At 51.0% G+C, this 18,498-nt stretch overlaps 1 protein-coding gene across 2 annotated transcripts in view; it reads left to right on the forward strand.

The window, feature by feature from the left end:
• The window catches only part of LOC134157200 (phosphofurin acidic cluster sorting protein 1-like), a 42,510-nt gene that overhangs the window by 7,609 nt on the left and 16,403 nt on the right, over nucleotides 1-18,498 (forward strand). For both annotated transcript variants that reach the window (XM_062605922.1, XM_062605923.1), the window contains exon 2: nucleotides 16,541-16,628. In XM_062605922.1, coding sequence (XP_062461906.1) covers nucleotides 16,541-16,628 — 88 coding nt within the window. The remainder of the gene's footprint in view (nucleotides 1-16,540; nucleotides 16,629-18,498) is intronic.

The following is an 18,498-nucleotide window of genomic DNA, read 5'->3' on the forward strand; positions in this document are numbered from 1 at the left end:
TAGTGAGAATCTTTCTTTTGAGTGAAGAATCTCAACTGTGCAGCCCTTCAGAATTAAACTTTTTTTTTTAATGTAAATTCTTTCCCTTTCAGTTATGAAGAAGCTGCAATACAGGATGCCCATGCTGGTTTGACACTGTCCCTTCCCCTGCTGTTGTTATCACTTCAGTACAACCCCTGTGCTCTCTTCCCAGGTTCATTTTCAGGTGGTACCATGCTCCTGAGCCTGCAGGTATTTACATCTCAGGTGCTTGCCTGCTCCAGATGACAGCAGAGGAAACAGATGGGATGTTTCGTGGGTTTGCTACTTCAGAAGCAGCAAGCTGTAATGAAACCTTAACTCTGCATTCATCATAAGTAGGAAAGGTGTTAGACTCTGCTGCCCTGTGGCACATGGTTCATTTTTGTCAGCATGCATGGAGATCTCTACCAGGATAGTCTGGATGATGAAGGATGCCCTCACTGTGTTTTTAGCCACTACAGCAAGGTTTGCCAGGCTAGTGTCTGTTGGCACTTGAAGAAACGCCTGCAGCAGAGAGCTGAAGGAAGTTGGTGTGGATGAATGAGCTGACCTTGACCTCATTTCACTGCTTTTCCCAGCGTGGCTGTGCTGGCATATCTCCAGTGGACTTGGAGGTGTATGCCAGCCGAGCTCTTTGGGGTGATGAGTGTTAGGATGTAGCCTGTCCTGCATCCCCATTAGCACTCTCAGACTTGGTTGAAAGGTACTTCTCACTGTGTATTAAGCACTTGTTCTTTTCCTCCTGTAGACAAAGCTGCAAGTGGTGTTTTTGTAATCACTTGCTGCTTTGTGGTGGTTAATTCATTAACATAGTTTATTTTAGCCTGGAGATACAGTGAAGGAGCTGTTTAGCACCAGGCATGGTGGCAGATTGCTGGTGCAGTGGCTCCCTGGAGGTGTGGTGCGTTCTCACCTTACCACACCATTGAGTGCTGCTCTGCACTAAACTGGCAGTGAGTGCGGCATGCCTTGGGTTTGGGGACAGCTGGTGCAGCAGTTCTGCTGTGTATGTAGACAGTAAAGCTCAGGATGTGTTATGTTTGTGAAGAAAGGTCTGTGACATTAGCCATCTGATGCCTAATTTCAGCATGGCTAAAATGAGAGAAGATCGATGTGCCACTGCAGGCTTCCACTTGTTTTCTGTCTGCCCTGAGGTTGCTTTTGGGCAGACCCCAAGTGAACAGCTGGGAAGTTCAAACACAGTGACCTTAAGGAAAGCAACGGCCAGTTAAAGATGTGGTGTTTCCCAAGTAATGTGCCCTTTCTGTTGCCAACAGCAGCAGCATTGACCTGTGGATTGTTAAGTGAGCTCATTCTTAATGTTTCCAGGGAGGCTGTTACGCAGCAGCAGTGAATTTGGTCACAAGCTTTTTGTTAAACAAGTAACTTGTTTGATAATAGAGCAGAAAGATGACCTTGTGCTTTGGACACTGAAGTCAGGCTTAGATTCAGATCCAGGATCTGAAGTTACTTGCTGTCCTGGGTTCAGCTGTAGCAGTCATTTTTCTCCTTCTTCTCTTCTCCTTCTAATTCAAATTACCCTTTCCCTGTCGAAGCCTCAGCTCTGACTCTCAGAATCACAGAACTAGCTGGGTTGGAAAAGACCCTCAAGCTCATCCAGTCCAACCGTGCCCCAGCACTGCCAAGGCCACCACTAACCCACGGCACTGAAGGCCTCGTCTACACGGTTTGAGAACACTTCCAGGGCAGCCTGTTCCAATGCCTGACTGCCCTTTGGGGAAGGAATTGTTCCCAGTATCCAGCCTAAACCTCCCCTGGTGCAGCTTGAGGCCGTTCCTTCTTGTCCTATCTCTTGTTCTTTGGGAGCAGAGCCCAGCCCCCTCCTGGCTCCATCCTCCTTTCAGGCAGTTGTAGAGATCAGTAAGGTCCCCCCTGAGCCTTCTCTTCTCCAGACTGACCCCCCCCTAGGTCCCTCAGTCATTCCCCATCACACTTGCGCTCCAGGCCCTGCACCAGCTCCGTTGCCCTTCTCTGGCCCCGCTCCAGCACCTCAATGTCTCTCTTGTAGTGAGGGGCCCAGAACTGAACACAGGATTCATGGTGTGGCCTCACCAGTGCCCAGTTCAGGGGGATGATCACTTCCTAGTCCTGGAGAACATGTTGTAGTTCTCCCCATTTTGTTCCCAGTTGTTTGTTTCCATGCTGCAATGATGCCATTTCTTTGTGTGCTGCAGTGACTGTGGAGGTGTATTGTAATGCAGAAGTGATTTGAGGTGTGGCAAGGTTGCTCCCTAAGCCAATGTCCTGCAGCATGGTGCCAGTACTCAAAGAGGAAGAAATCTGTCTTTCTTGGGGAAGAACAGATTATTACAAGACTGACCATACACTCTTTGAGCTGGAGCTCAAACTGAAGCTAGAGGAAACGGCTGGGGGCTCTTCCCTGCCTTCCACAGACTGCAGAGCTGGGCTGGGAAGCCTGAGGCTGCTCAGAAAGGGGCAACTGGAGAGAAACCATCTGAACGCCAGCTGAGCAGCAGCATTCTTCTTGCTGTCTGATGTGGATGCTGCTGGCTGGGAATCCCCTGAGCAGGCTCAGAGGGATCTGGTGGGGCTGGAGGAAGGTTTGGGGAGCAGTATGTGGGAATGAATTGGGATTTGTCAGACTTTCTGCTGAGGTTTTAAGGGCTCTTTGTGCTGAGGAAAAATGTTGCTCCTGCTAGGAACAATTAATGCGTGCACAGCTTGCAGTATAATGGCTGTGTGATGGAGCAGCATGCTGGGCCAGGCTGTCTGGGCAGATCCTAATGCTTCCTCAGGAGATGCTTCTTGACAATGTGCTTATTATCTGGAAATCAGCTTGTGTGACAGGAGGCGCCAGCAGGCGAAGGAAGTCTCGTGCCCTGTTGTGGTGGATGCTGCATGATGCGCTGTAATGAAATGCTGCCTCTTCTTTGGGGGTTCTGCTCTCTGCTTTGGCTAAACATGAGTTAGGGGGAAGCAGAGGTGAAGTGATTCATCCAGCAGTTGCCAAGTGGCAGAGATGGATTAAATCTTGCCTCTTTGCCTGGAACCAGATCTTAGCTCTAAATTGCTTCCTTCTGTACAAGCAGTGCAGTCTGGCAGCAGCAGCGCCTGGGGGCTGTGGCTGTATTACTTCAGCTCTCCTGTGCACATGGTGGGCAGTTGTTTGCTGTGGTTTGTCCTCAGTTAAATGTTCTGGGTATTCTTCCCCCCTCCCCAAGTGTTTGGGTATTGTGAATAACAAATCTTGTGTCACAGCCTCACACAGGAAACTACTAAGAAAATCTACAGTGTCACAATGTCTGTCCAGCTCTCCCAGATTCTGATCTATTTGCCTAATTTCATCCTTGCTTGTCAAGAGCAACTGCCTCAGAGAGCCATGTTTCATAGGAATCAGCGATTAGAGGGAGATTGGAGGTCCTGTTCGGTCCTGTGATGGAGAGCTCTCTCTCTTCCCAACTCCCTGTTTGCAGGCTGATGCGCGTTGGTGCATTGTGGGGGTAAGTCAGCCACCCTCAGGGTTTGGTAGGTGAGTGTGCCTTTAACCCAGGGAGGTGAGAAGTGTCAGCCCTGAGTAGGTGGCAGAATGAACAACCCTGAACACCCCTCTTCAGCAATGGGAGGAGGAAATGTTGAACAGCCACCCCCCTGCCTTATGACTTCTGCCTACTCAGAACCTAGCCAAGAGGAGGGAAAGGAAATCTCTTAACCTTATTATGGTGGTTTGTGACTGCAGTAAGCAATCCAGTTACTGCCATCCTTTAATCCTGACCCCAGTCAGAACAGAGCAATCCTGGTTTCGTACCCTTGCAGGCAGGGATGTGGTGTCTGCGAAGGAAATCACCCATCCTCTCTGTGCCTTGACCATTCCCTGATGAAACTGTGATGAGGCTTCACACTGACCACTCGGAGTTTGTTCAAGGAGCATGGGAGCAATTGGCCTCAAAATTTGAGTCCTATCTGTAAATCCAGGTGAGGAATGAGTGCCTGGCCTCTCTTTTTAAGTGACCTGGATGCTGCCTTCATAGATCTACGTGTCTTTTGGGGAAATTTTGAAGCTTTTAGCAGATCCATAGACTGCGGCAGCTTGTGCCCATGCCAGTGGGATGGTGTTCTTTGGGCAAGGTGCAGCAAAGCAGAACAGTTGGTGATGGGCTAGCAGAAGTGGTCAGCATCCCGGGTAAACCCTGCTGGGCACAGGAGGCAGAGCAGCCAGTTGCTAGCCCCCAGAGGTCTTATATTCTTATCCAAAAAATGAGGAGGCGCTGGTGTTGTGTCCAGTCCTGACCATAGTGACAAACGCTCCTGTTGACATGAATAGGAATAGGTTTCAGGTCCCAAGTGACAAAAGATTCGTAACTCTGCCTAATTACAAGCTATTTTTTCCTAATACTCTGAGAGTAAATGACTTTTCAAGGAGATGTGCTGGCTGTGAGACACACAGGGTGTTGGAACTCTCTTTGGGAAGAAGGCAAAGCAAAGTAGATCAAGGTTTAAAATCCAGGGTAGCTTTGTGTGGGAAAAGCTCCACGGTCTCTGCCTTCAGAATAGATGTGGTTTCAATCCAAACAAACCTCCTGTTGAGGTTAGAGGTGTTCAGCGTGGGTGTCTTCCAGGGTCGTTGCACCCTCAGCTGTCCAGATGGAGACAGGTCTACTGCAGAGCATCTTCCTGGTGATCCCTGGCAGCACAGCAGCCTGGAAGAGGTTATGGAATGGAAGAGTGAGGTTATGTGTTGTTCTGCCAGCACTGCTTGTGTTTGATTGTAGAAGTAAAGCATGTGAGGCTTCAGAATCCCATTCCTGTTGTCCAGAGCAAACACTTGCTGCTGACAGCCCTCTAGAAGAATCCCTGAGTTGTCAGCAGAGCAGGTGAATTGCTAGCTGGTATGGTTTCCCTGTCTAAGCAGCAAGGCAGAGAGCAAGATGAGGGGTTTGCTCTTAAGCAGCAGCAGGAGGTAGAACAACAACTGCTTAACTGCTAAAAAAGGGGAATCTTCTTCAAAAAGAAAAAGAATAAAGAAAAAAAAGGGAAGTTGGTGACAATGTGAGGGTTTGTAGAAGCACCTTTTGAGTGTCCTGGCTCTCGGTTCTTGACTAACTGGGAGAAGTGAAACCAGCAGGAGCACAAGGCTGTGGTGGTTGCGTAGGATCCCTCTGGTTCCCACAGTCCTCAAGCTTTTCCCTGTTTCCTACAACATGGAGATTACATAAAGGACAGGTGAGGCTGGCTGAGGGCCAGGCAGGTTTTGCCCTTGCTGATTTCCTCTCTGTTTTCAAGCTATGGTGCAAATATTTTGAAGGGCTAAGCCTTGATGCTTGGGATTAGATAAAAGGGGTGTTGAGGGAAGGAGGCTGATTTCTGCCTGGTAACCTGTGCGCAGCCAGCCTGCGATGTTTGGGAGGAGGAGCAGCCCTTGTCCAAACTGGTGGGTGAGGAGGTCTGCTAATGACAGATGGTGTGATGGTGCAACTGCTGGGAACCTGGGAGTAAAATGACCAGGCCAGTGAAACAGGGTAGCAGAGGGATGGATTTTCAGGCTGTGGCCACTGCTGAATCCAAATCTCCCAGCTGTGGTTTTAAGATTTACAGCCCGAAATACAAGGGTGTATTGCTCGTGGCAAGTTTCACCACACTCTGTCACTAATATTGAATTGTCCCCCAGAGAACAAACTTGGAGCAAATTCACCCCCACCGAATGCTGCCTTTCCTCTGACTCGCACCGGCTGTGCTTTGGGGAGTGAACCTCACAAGCTGTCTTACAGTACATATGCAGGTCCACAGCAAGTACCCGCAAAATATGGTTGATTTCCACCCCGCCAGTGGAAGGCCTTGACATCAGGGACTAGGAAAACATCTTATTCCTTCATTTGGACACACCTGAACACACACCTGAGTGTGTTCAGTTGCCCAGGACCCTCAGGGGTATTTATTTCATGCTCATCTCTCTTCCCCACCCTCCCAGGGTTTGTCATGTACTTTCTGTTGCAGTGACAGCAGGAGGTTTCATGTAAACCTTTGTAATTCCTATGGCAAGATTCAGTTTCTTTTGACTTTGCCTGCTGAGGTTCTGCTTCTGGTGACTATCATCTTGGAATATCAAGGGGAGCAGCTTTTCTTAAGAGTGAAGATCTGATTTTGGAGGTGTATGCAGATTTTGCTCTGCAGGAAGGTGTCTAATAAAAGGAGGAATTTTCCATCACGATAAGCTGTGTGTTTCTTGGTGGCTGCAGCTTCTACATGAAATAAGTGAGATTCTTCTGAAGGGTTTGCTTTAGAATCAGATTTCTCTGTGCTGTCAATCACCGGACTGCATCCAGTTACGAAACTGGATGTAAAGTCCTGCTCCTGACTGTAGACAGCTCCTGGGGCCACAGCTCCAGAGTGTGACCAACGTGTCGAGTGCTGGGCTGTTCTTCAGGCACCTACTTCAAGGCAGATCTGAGAAAGCTGAGCTGCGAGGTGTGTGGTTGAGTTCTTCCCCTGTCCTTTGGGATGCATTTCAAGCTGTTTCTCAATGGCTGTTGGCAGACCTCCAAGCTCTTGCTGCATTAGTAAGTCACCTGTAGCGCGAGTCGTTCAGTAAGGCATGAGAACTACAGCAAACATAAGGTGGTGTGACTGCAGTGTGTAATGCAAAATACCCTCTCATGCCCTGGGAGCGGAGATGGAAAAGTCTGCCTGAAAGTGATGTTTGTGGTGATGGGTTAGAATGAACTGGAATGCAAATCCAGCTGACATACCTCGCAGGGGATAAGCTGGTAGGAGTTGTTTTCTTTCTTCTTAAGTTTTCTCCCCAACCCAAAGGAGAATGGAGTAATGTGGCAAGGATGCTGAGAAGCTGCTCCTTCATAGGAGAGCATTGCTTGGTGGGACTCCCTGGAGCTGGCAGCAGCTCTGCTGGGAGGCAGAAAGAGGGTTTGATAGAAATCCACACCGTGGCTGCTGGAAGGATACTATGGTTTTGATTTCTTCACCCATAGCAGCTGACTTCCATCTTCTCTTGTGTGGACCTGGGTGGGATCGGTCAGCATGGTACTTTCCAGTTTTCCAAGGAAATTTGCCACTCAGTGGCTGAGGGGAACAGTGCCAGCTTTCCAGGCAGTTGTGCTACTGGGTTGAACACCTCTTGCCTTGCCTTCTTCCTCCCTCTTCCAGTGGACCTGAAACCCTGCCCTCCCTCCTCTTGTCCAGAAGAGATGGGAAGGGGCATGCAAACTGCCCATGAAGAACCCACCAGAGATACTGGTCTTCCCCCAGCTGCTCTGCACAGTCCTGCCATTTACTCTCAGTTGCTTCTCCCTGGGCATGTGAAGAAAAGCAAAGCTGTCCACAGCCCTTCTGGAAGTTGCCTGAAAGCTTGGCGGGCCATGGTGTGAAGCAGATCCTACATCTGCTCCATTGCAGGGCCGTTGGTTCACATGCTTCAGGGGTTAGGGGAATGTGTTCAGATAAAAGAGGTATTTACAATTCAGATATCATAGACTCTCCTGAGCTGGAAGGGATCCATGAGGATCATTGAGTCTAACTCCTGGCTCCATACAGGGCAGCATAAAAGTCTCGCACTTTATCTGCAAGTGGTTGCTTCCACATAGAAGCATACAGTGAACTTGGACAGAAAAGACCTTCAAGTTCATCAAGTCCAGACGTTCCCCAGCGCTGCCAAGGTCACCACTACACCATGTCACTAAGGGCTTATCTATGTCTTGCAGCAGGTCACACAGTATTAAGTCTGTGGGTTCAGGTAAGGCGGTGGTGAGATGTGTGCCGGGGAGGAGAAGACAGGGAATGGTAAAGCTCACCAGATGACCAACCAGCTGAGCACTTGACATGGGAAGTGCCTGTGGGCACGTTGTGCAGATGCTTGTGTGCAGTTAAGCTCTGCTGTCTGCTTGAGATGCAGCAGAACAGACAGCTCATTGAATGCTGCACTCTAGGGGCTTGTGTTCCTTCTACGGTTGTGAGGGTGGGTGGTGGTGACAGTCCCCACTTCTGCAGAAACATCCTGTAGGTCCCTGGCTGTGTGTTGGAGACTTTCAGGCCAGGAGTGCATGGTGGGGAAGGGAAGCTTTCTCCTCCTGTCTGATAATCTGTTTTGAGAAAGGAAATGTTTTCTAGGGAACAACTTGAGGAGCCATCTCTGGATCCAGGGTGACCTGTTCAGGATGGGAATTGGAGCTCTTCAAAAGCTGCAGCTTTACTTCTAAGTGTAGAGATTCAGGTGCTGTTTAATGCAACAGTGAAGTTGTTGAGTTTGAGCTTTGCAAATGTTAAATTCAGCTCCTGTGAATGAGTATTGGACACTGTTGCTGGAGGAGTTACTCTAGGGATCAGCCTCCTCCTTTGTCTGTCTGTTGGAAGGAGTTACACGCAATAGCTGATGGGGAGGCACTTCTTTAGCCAAGCAGTCTTTTATTCTCTTGACAAACCTCACAAAAAGGGCAGTACATTTCCGAGGTGGCTCGACACCAGCCCAGGTGATTTTGTTACTGTTGAAGGATGGACCATTTTTCCCAGGGTTTTTGGAGGATTGCCACTTTCTGGTTGCTCAGCAAACACAGTGTCTCTGTATTGCTCTGCAGGAGCTCAGGCCAGACAGACCTTTAAGCCTAATGTCCCCTCTAATCTTAAAAAAACATGGAAAAAAAAACCCAATGGGAAGCCTTACATGGTGAGCCTTGGGAGGTGACATTAGATCCCTGCACTGAATGGTTTTCTAATATACATTGTCTCAAATATCAGCTTTTTAATTTCCCCCCCAAAAAGAATATGTTTTGTTTGGCATCTTTCATCTCCTGCAGTGCAAGTAGCGCATAACCCAGCACTGTTGTGTGAACTCCCATCACAGCACAGCCAGCGCTGTCAATAGGAATCTTATGCGGCAGGCTGCAGGACTCAGCACAGGACCAAACAGGGGATGTAGAAGTACTTGAATAAAGCAAATAACAGCGTCTTGCTGAAGCTCTGTTATCGCTGTGGCATGCTGAAGCAGAGAAAGGTGAGAGGCACCTGAAATTGCTGCTGTCTCACCTTAACTGGAAGCTCTGCTGAGTTGCATACCTCTGCTGGGGTGCTGGGTTGGCAATGGAAGTGCTTCCTGTGGGTGACTCAGGCACTGGGTTGTTTCAAAAGAAGGTGGGAGAGCTTTATTCCTTTCTCAGACCACATGCCAAGTCCAATGTACCTACTCAGCATGATAGCTTGGATAGTATGGATTGACAGCTTTGCACTGGCACCCCTTCCCTGGCAGTGCTTCCAGCACATGCCTATGTGGCAAGCCATCTCAGTGCTGGCCTGGAAGGAAGCGACTCATTATAATTTAGGTTCATTTTTGCTGGATTTGCACATTGAGTCAGTTCATCAATGTGCTTGAGCCCAGAAACCAGCCATGTGCTGGGCTGCATCCCCAGAGCGTGACCAGCAGGTCAAGGGAGGGGATTCTCCCCCTCTGCTCCGCTCTGGTGAGACCCCCCTCCCTGCAGTCCTGTGTCCAGCTCTGGGGGCAACAGCACAAGGGGGACATGAAGCTGTTGGAGTGAGTCCAGAGGAGGCCACTGAGATGCTGTGAGGGCTGGAGCAGCTCTGCTCTGGAGCCAGGCTGAGAGAGCTGGGCTGGTTCAGCCTGGAGAAGAGAAGGCTCCTTAAGGGGAGACCTTAGAGCAGCTTCCAGTGCCTAAAGGGGCTACAAGAAATCTGGAGAGGGGCTTTGGACAAGGGCCTGCAGGGACAGGACAAGGGGGAATGGCTTTAACCTGGCAGAGGGGAGATTGAGATGAGACATTAGGAAGAAATTCTTCCCTGTGAGGGTGCTGAGGCCCTGGCACAGGGTGCCCAGAGAAGCTGTGGCTGCTCCATCCCTGGCAGTGTTCAAGGCCAGGTTGGATGGGGCTTGGAGTAGCCTGGTCTAGTGGAAGGTGTCCTTGCCCATGGCAGGGGCTGGAACTGGATGAGCTTTAAGGTCCCTTCCAACCCAAACCAGTCTGTGAGTCTATGATTATGTAGCTAGCAAACCTCTCCTGGTGCAGGGGCTTTCCATAGTACTCTGGCTGATCTCTCTCCTAACAGGTTCATTGTCACCTGTATCTTCTGGATTTTTCTTCATATTTCATAGCTGCTCACATTGCTGGCTTAAATCTCGTTTCTTTCAAGCTGAGCTAAGGCACATCTCTTGTGTTTCCTCTGCCAGTGGAACGTGTGCACACGGGGGGTTTATTGTGCTTTGTAAGTGTTCAGTTGCAGAGCTTTCACATCCCGCAGCATCACCAAAAGTGACAGTCAAATTGGGGTATTGCAGAGGGAGGCAGAAGTAGTGCTGACAGAAATGCAAATGGTAGATGAGTCTCATGTTCCAGGTTATCTCTGGAATCATTTGTGCTTTCTACATGGCAGTTCCAATCAGTTGGAGGGCCTGACAGGAGCAATTGCATTAAGCCTACTCACATGTTAATACTGTGAGCCCGAGCGATGCTGAGGCTTAAGCCAGGTGTTGAACATCAGGTCCTGAAGCTCAAGCTTTGAGAGATGAGCTAAGCCAGGAGGCAGGGAAAATACCCAGTTTCATTTCTGGGATTTTGGGTACTGCTGAAGACTGCTGTGCTCTGAATTGGTGTCAGCCCTTATGGAGTGGTTCTGAGGACTACTCACCACAGCAGGTCTGGTTTTATGGTTTTACTGCCTGTTGTGCTGAAGCAGCTCAGGGTGCTTTCTAATAGAGATCAAGCTTTGTTGCACGTTGACACGCGTGCTGCTCTGAAACCCCTGTGTGTAGTTCTCAAAGATCTCTAATGTGTTGTTCCCTCAAATGGACAAACCTGGGGAATCACAGTCCAAGGATCTGCCTTATGGTACCTCCACAGTTGGCTTCACGATGCACATCCCAGCTGCTCTGGTGTCCCTTGGAGATAGTCTGTGCACAAGGCTGAGCTGGGTTGATCTCGCTTAGGCTTGCAAGCCAGAAAGCAGAATAACTGGTTGTCATCCAGACTGCTAGAAGCTCTTTGATGTCTGGATTTTCTGAGCATGGTGGTCTCCAGTGGCATGGATTTGTGGAGTCGCTGTGGCAACCTGCATAGATTCCCCCCAGGCCCAGTCGGGTTCCTGGCTTCCCAACCAGCTGGTAGTGAGAGGGAAGTGGGAGCTGGGCTTTGGGGCAGTTTAGTGCTGGACAAGCAGAGCAGCCTCTGCAGGGGTAGGGGCAGGAAGCACCCCCTTCCCACAGAGCATGTACACCCTGTCTTCCCTCTCTCCAGCTGGGCACATCGGCAAGAGCCACTGCCTCTCCGCAGCCTCCCTCCTGCCTCTGCTTACTCATTCCTGCTGTAGCTCAAGTTGTTTTCTCCCAGGCATAATTCATTTAGGTCAGAGTAACCTAAACCACAATTTAAATCAAGCTTATTTAAAGGAATCAGAAAACTTAGGCTGTTCTCATTGTAGGTGGAAAAAACACGGCTCTTGAAACCCTTGCTTCAAGGGAGCTCGTTCCTCTAGAGTTGTTTTTAGCGGGGTGTAGTTCTAACAGGTAAGCCCTTGAGGGCAGAATCTTTAAAGCTCCTAAGCTAATTTAGGACCTGATGCTTCTTAGCTGAGGTCCTCCCTGGAACACACAGCCTGTGTGTTCAGCATGCAGCACTGTTGGCTCCACATATCCCTAAAGCTTCTGAAGCTCAGCCGCCTGCTCGGGAGGATGCTCGCAGGGCCCGGGGTGGAGATCTCTTTGAGCATGACAATGTGAATCACCAGGGAGAAAATGAAACTTCCCATTTTGTGTGGATGTTTTCTAACAGATAAGAAGCAGATTAATTAAATGGTAGGCACAGCTGTAATATAGGGAAATTAAGGGTTGGAGAGAGATAAGAGTATCTTTTTGTTTCTTTTAAATTGAATTTTAAGCACGTCATTATTATGCATCATAGGGTATTATATGCATATCTGAACTGAGATTTTCTTGCCTTCTCTTCAGGATCTGATCACCTATCCTGTAAACAGTCTTGTTTTCATGTTTCTTGTCAGGTGCCTAACACCACTGTGTACTTTATGTTCAGAACAAGCTGCACATGCAGTGTTCATGCAAAGTTCTTCCTGTACAACTGCATCACTAATGTCTTTCATACTTGATTCATAAAAGCATACAGTTGTCTCCTCTTTCTGTGGAGTTTACCAGCAATTGTGGAGAAAAAAATAAGCTTACTGGAATGCTGCTTGGAGTTCCAAGACAGCAAGAGTTGCTTATGTTTTGGCCTTTATATGCAGGGGGTCTGGACAGGCTGGATCCATGGGCTGTGGCCAGTGGTGTGAGGTTCAACAAGGCAAAGTGACGGGTCCTGTCATTGGGTTACAACAACCCCATGCAACGCTCCAGGCTTGGGCAGAGTGGCAGGAAAGCTGCTCATGGAAAAGGACCTGGGGGTGCTGATTGGTGGGAGGTGAACATTAGCAGAAGCTGCAGTCACCATCCCTGGAAGTGTTCATACACCGTGTAGGCAAGGCCCTCAGTGCTATGGTTTAGTGGTGGCCTTGGCAGTGCTGGGGAATGGCTGGACTTGGATGATCCTGAAGGTCTTTTCCAGCCTGGTTGGTTCTGTGATTTGCAGTCCAGGCTCCAAAGCACATGGGAGCTCCCAGTCCACAGCAGGGCTGGGTCAGGAGGTGGCATTTTTCAGAAGGAAGCAGTCCTTGGGTCAGGAGATGGCACTCAGGTTACGTGTTCGCTTTAGCTTTCTCTTTTGTCAGCTGTGTACAGTGTCCCACATGGAGCCATCCTGGAAATGAGCAGAGCAGCAAGAGCTTGGAGAGATGCTGCCATGCACTTGCCATTGCAGCCACCTCCAGGCTGCACAGGGCAGCTCAGCAGCCTGGAGGGGGAGAGCACGTGTGCTGGGGAGCAGTGGGAATCCTGGCGGCTTTGCTGGGTCAGTGTCATTGCTGTCTGTGTTTAGCTGGGGATGCTGGAGAACAGGGAATGCTCTGATGGGGTGTATGGCCTTGGCCAAGCATTCCTGTGACAGCTGTTTATCCCTTGCAGCCAGGCCTGTTCTGAGCCGATCTGGAGTCCCATGACCTCTGCAGTGGCACTGGAGAAGCTCATGCCAATGCTTCATAGCCTTCCTGCTTGGAATAGCCCAGCCTTCCTGCTTGGAATAGCCCACCCTTCCTGACTATGCCATGAACAGCAGCCAACCAGAGGGATCTCAGTGTTGGCTCTTGTCCTGAGCAGCCATTCTGTCAGGAGGAATGCAGTGTTACAGCAGTTCTGCATGTTAGGAGCTCACGTGCAGGCAGCTCAGGTTTGCACTGCCTGCACGGTGGTGTTTTGGCAGCACAGAAGCAGCTGAAAGCCTGGAGCAGATGTAGCTTTTTGGAAAGACAAGTCCTCCACCCCCTGAGCACAGCAGTGCTGCGGCTCTGTCTGCTTCTCCTCGCATGGCTCCCTGCGTCTGGTGTGCTCTCAGTAGCACATCTTGGCTGATTTCTTTCCACCAGGATGTTCTGAAAGCATAACCTGTTAAAACCCTGTGAAGGAAACAGTGGCTGGTCCAAGAGCAGCTTTGGCTACAATTTGGCTGCAGCTCTCAGGTGTCAGTTCTGAAAGCCCTGGGGAAGGGAATGATTTTGCACATCATGTGAGGCATTTAGAAGGAGATCCTCCCAATAAATCCAGCAGATCTCTTCTGTCATGTTGAGTGAGTCTTACATCTTACAGACAAAAGACACTGAACCCATTCCCTGGCTGTGCTCAATGCTCCCTCACCCATGGCTGCTTTCACCTCTGATCACTCGTAGCTACTGCTGCTCACTGAGACATGCACATGGTCTCTTGATGTTCTTGTTCCTTCTCTGAGCCTCCTCACCTTGTAAGTGCGTTTGACCCCCCCCCCGGGGGTCTGCTACGCCTTGTCCTAACTGTTGTATCTCTTTGGGGCATCACCTGCTCTTTCCTGTGCACCTTTAGTGAGTGGCTGTGCTGCCCCGGTGGTGTTGCAATACTATGAAATACATATCTGAAGGCAGAGGAGTGCTAAGAGCTCGCAGTGGGAGAGCAGGCTCTGTGCAGGAGGCCTCTGGGTGGCAGTCAGAGCTCCTGGACAGACCTGTGTGAGGTCCCTGCCGTGGGAAAGCTGCTTCTGAGTGTGTTTAATGGAGCAGCTGGGTGCTGCAAGCTCAGAGACAAGCCGCTGCCCAAACCAGAGCTGTTCTGAGATCATCTGCCCAGAGATTAAAGAGTTGTTAGGCACTCTTCCCAGCGCTGGTCGGAGCAGAACGTACCTGGTAAATGTGGGCAGTGAGATGGTGATGTTTGATGCAGGTGAGAGCGGACTGCCCAGGCAGATGAGGGCAGCAGGGGCTGTTAGAAGGGGCTTCTCTCCTATGAGGATAGGAAAACTGAACAAATGAGGTGCTCTAATTCAGCATAATTAGGTGCTGAGGTCCTATTTAATGCGTTGAACTGGCCTCTTTGAAAAGAGGGTACAGCCTGGCTTGAATGGCCAGCCCAAGGACATGTGCTCCCCAGGACACGAGGCTGGGAGCAGGACTCTAGGCAGCCGTGAGCAGCAGCAAGGTGGATTTATCTGCTTCCAGGATGCTGTTTTCTTCCCTTTGTCCTGTCTCAGGACGCAGCCTTGCTCATGGTGATGTGTACCCTGCTGGCACTGGCATCTTTTGCTGCTCCCAGCATGATTTTGCCCTCTGTCCTTCTCCCACCCTGTGCTGTTATAACCCTCAGAGACAAAAGGAAGTAGGGTGCCTGCTGCTCCTCCCAAGCTTTGGCCTTGAGTTTGGTCTGTCTAGAGGCACCTGGGAGGAGGTAGGATGATGGAAGGGACCAGGAATAGACTTACGGGGAAAACAGGCTGGATTTCCTAAGGCAGAGCCATAAGCTGTGAAATCCTTTACAGGAAACAAAGGGGCATAGTAACCTGGCCAGTTCTGTCTTCTTGTCCCTCGTGCTTTGAGGTTTGCTTTGGAAAGGTTACTTGGGATGAGCCAAACCTACTGCAGTTTACAGTGATGGAAGTGTGCTCTGGATCCAGCAGCAGAGCAGATGTGTGCTTTTGGTAGCCAGGGTACTGGGGAGCCAAAATGCCTCTTTTACGGCTAGGAAAGGACTCCTGGTCAGCACCAGGGCTGGTGTGCTGCACACAACTGTGCACAGCTCAACTGGGGGATGCGACCTACAGCAAGCCTTTGGTGGCCCTGGCCCTAGGTCTCTCCATAGGGACTCCAGGAGGGTGCTGTCATGGCCTTTGGCTCTGCATCCTTCTGTGTTACACCACTGCAGCTTGCTTTACCTGCCCTTCCCAGGCTGCAGCAGTTGAAGTTGCTGGAGGCAGGCAGCGTGTGCCAGCAAGTGCTCTGTCACACTTCCCCTTGGGAGGCTCTCAAGCAGTCACTTCTCACCCTAGTTCATCTTGCAGCGTGTGATTCTCCTGATCATCCTGGTGCCAGAGCTGCAGGGCCTGCTGAAGAACCTGCTGCTGTCCCAGTTCATCTCTCCTGTTTGCTGGCAACAGGGACTTGCTTTCTGAAAGTGGAGTAGGTCTCTCCTCCCCTCTGCACAAAGCAGTGGTGTCTTGTGCATACAGCCACTGATGGCTCAGGGAGTGCCTCGGCTGCAGGAAAAGATTCCAGGGACAGCGATTCCACCACCATGCCCGGGTTGCAGCCTCCAGCTGCACCAGGGGAGGTTTAGGCTGGATATTGGGAACAATTCCTTCCCCAAAGGGCAGTCAGGCATTGGAACAGGCTGCCCAGGGCAGTGCTGGAATCACCGTCCCTGGAAGCGTTCACACACTGTGTAGATGAGGCCCTCAGTGCCATGGGTTAGTGGTGGCCTTGGCAGTGCTGGGGAATGGTTGGACTGGGTGATCTCGAAGGGCTTTTCCAACCTGGTTGATTCTATGATAGGTCCTCACAAGTGGAGCCCTGCTTTAGGCTCCTGGGCAGGAGCTGTGGGTAGCTGCCATCTCACAGGCACTGACTGATCCTTCGAGCAGCACCAGTGGCTCTCCTCACTCAGCCTCAGGCTCCCCGGTGGGCTTTTCCTGGCAGGGTTGGGGCTGTCAGGGTGGCTCTGCTGCAGGAGGCTTCCTGTGTGAAGCCTCCCAGGTTAGCTCTGCGCAGCACCGTGTGCGAAGCAGCTGAGCTGTGATGTCTGCATGGGAGCATTTGCCTCAACTAAGTCCAGGATAAGAGTGGATTTAACTGCTTTGGTTTATAAATAAACAGCACTGTCACCAAGGTAGATTTAAGCAGAGCTGGCAACAGCCCTGCATGGGAAGGGATCTCTTTACCACATGGCCTGCTGTTGGACTTCCTGTTGCATGCTAATCCCTTAAGCCTGCTTTAGCTCTGTTAATTTTCCTTCTTTCCCTTTTCCCCCAATGGGCTGCCTCGGTGGCTCATGAGTGCCAGTGCTCCTCAGCCGAGCTTGTGCCTGTGAGGGCCGAGCACCGGGGCTACCTTCCAAGCACCAGGTACCATGTGGCAGGGCCCCAGGGATGGTGGTGCCTGAATGTGTCCCATTCTCTCTGTCTTACAGGCTCTGCAGTCTGCGCCTCAAGAAACTCACAGTCCTCAAAGAGCTGGACAAAGAGCTGAGCTCAGTGCTTATCGCTGTGAAGATCCAGGTAGGCTTCTCACCCTGTCTGATGGCAGCAAGCCCGTCCCTGTGCCCTCTGTGAAGTGCTGATCTGCATGTCCCTTGCCTTGTGCCAACCCCTTGCTTCTTGTCTTGGTTAGCACCCTTGGAGAGGTTTTGGCTCTCAGGCAGGTGGGAATGATGCCGCAGGGGCAGCACCAAACAGCTTGGTGCTAGTCTGTATCAGGGATGAATTTGGTTAGACCCCTGCACTAGGACAGAGTGTATCTTGCTTGCCTGCTTGCCTCAGCCAAGGGCCTCCTCTGCAGCTGCTGTTTGGATTTTGGAATCCCCTACCCCACCATTCCCAACCAGCACTGGGTGGTTTCTGGCAGTGCCCTCCATCCCTGGAGAGTGATGGGTGGGAAGGAAAGAGCACAAAGGATCAGCAGCTCTGCTTGACCCCTGCTGACATTTGCCCCCTGTGATCTCACTGCTGCCTCTGCTGTTCCCTCCGTTTCTCTGTGCTTTCTCTCCACTCAGCCTGGTGCCTCTACTCTGAACCAGGCAGAGGGGAAAGGGGTTTTGTCACCAAAGGGAGAGGGGATTTGCCGTCCTCCTGGTATGAGCAGTCCTCCCCCCTCCCTCTCTGCAGCTGGTGCTGAGGACGATGGGTCCCTGTGAGTGCAGGCGTATCCTTTCTGCCTGCCAAAGGACATCATGGAAGCAAGATACCTCTTGGGCATGCTGTCCTGGCCACAGCTCCCCTAACCCAGCTCGGATGCTGGTGTCCTTCCTTCGTACTTGTCAGCTGGCAGAGAAGCTGCTAGTCCCATGGACAGCAGCGTGGGGTGGGAGCTCAGCAGCTTTGCACTCCCACATTGCTCTTTGTGCCGTACATATTAGGATCTAAATCCTGGATTAGTGCTGGAAGCCGCAGTATTAGCGGAGTGCTGGGAGCCGGGGTTTGCTTCATGGCAGACCTGATTCACTGACACAGGAGGAACTGAAAGCTAAGAGGGAGGACAGTAGGAGGATGCTGTGTTCCACACACTATTTATTGGTCAGCATCCTACTTTGCTGGCCTTTCCATCGCTGTCTGTATGGTGTCGTTCAGGAGAGCTGAGACCTGTGTCCCTTTCATGCATGGAAACAACCTGGGCAGGAGAAAGTTGTCTGGCTGTACCTGGAAATGCAGGGGCAGTCCCGGCTGGGCCACAGGATCCAGGGGCTGGGAGCCAGCTGGGGCCATGACTGGGAGGGCTGGACTGAGCCCTCTCCCCTTTTCATCTCCTGCACTGTCAGCCCAAGCTGGCTGTGCTTCTCTGGGCTGGGAACCTCTGGCTTCCGTGCAGCCCTCCTTACATCCTCATCTGCCTGTTCTTTCATGCAAACATCAGGCTGGAAGAGGCTGTGCAGTGGGACTCCATCTCTTGCATTCAGGGACTTCATTGAAACCTGGTCACCTTCCCTCTGCGTGGCCACGTACCTGTGGAGTGAATGGATTCGTGTCCCTCCCCAGGCTGCTTCCACCTGCCTGACCAGCCACCAGGCAGGACCAGGGCCTGCTGAGCCTTCCTGGGAGACAGATGGAAGCTGTAGGCAGCTCCAGCGCAGCCTGCCTACGGAGTGGCCTTGGATGGATCCATCCCTCCTGCTCCTCTCCTAGGTAACAGATGAGTCATGCTAGCAAGAAGCTGTTTGAAGGCTGCTCAGCAAGCATTGCCATCTCCATCTTTTAGATGGAAACAGCTGAGGTATGGGATTTGTGGAGGACCTGCAAGTTCCCAAGGGGGCAGCTGGGGACGAGTGGAAAGGGAGCTAGATTTTCTCTCATTTCAGTAGTATCTGTGTTGCATTAAGGAAGTTACCCATCAGGAAGTTGCTGCTCTGAAAGGCAGATTGCACACAAACGAAGC

This window comes from Pezoporus occidentalis, unplaced genomic scaffold (genome assembly GCF_034315485.1).
Source record: "Pezoporus occidentalis ecotype Australia unplaced genomic scaffold, CSIRO_AGI_Poc_V1 ctg93, whole genome shotgun sequence".
NCBI classification, from domain to species: Eukaryota; Metazoa; Chordata; class Aves; order Psittaciformes; family Psittacidae; genus Pezoporus; species Pezoporus occidentalis.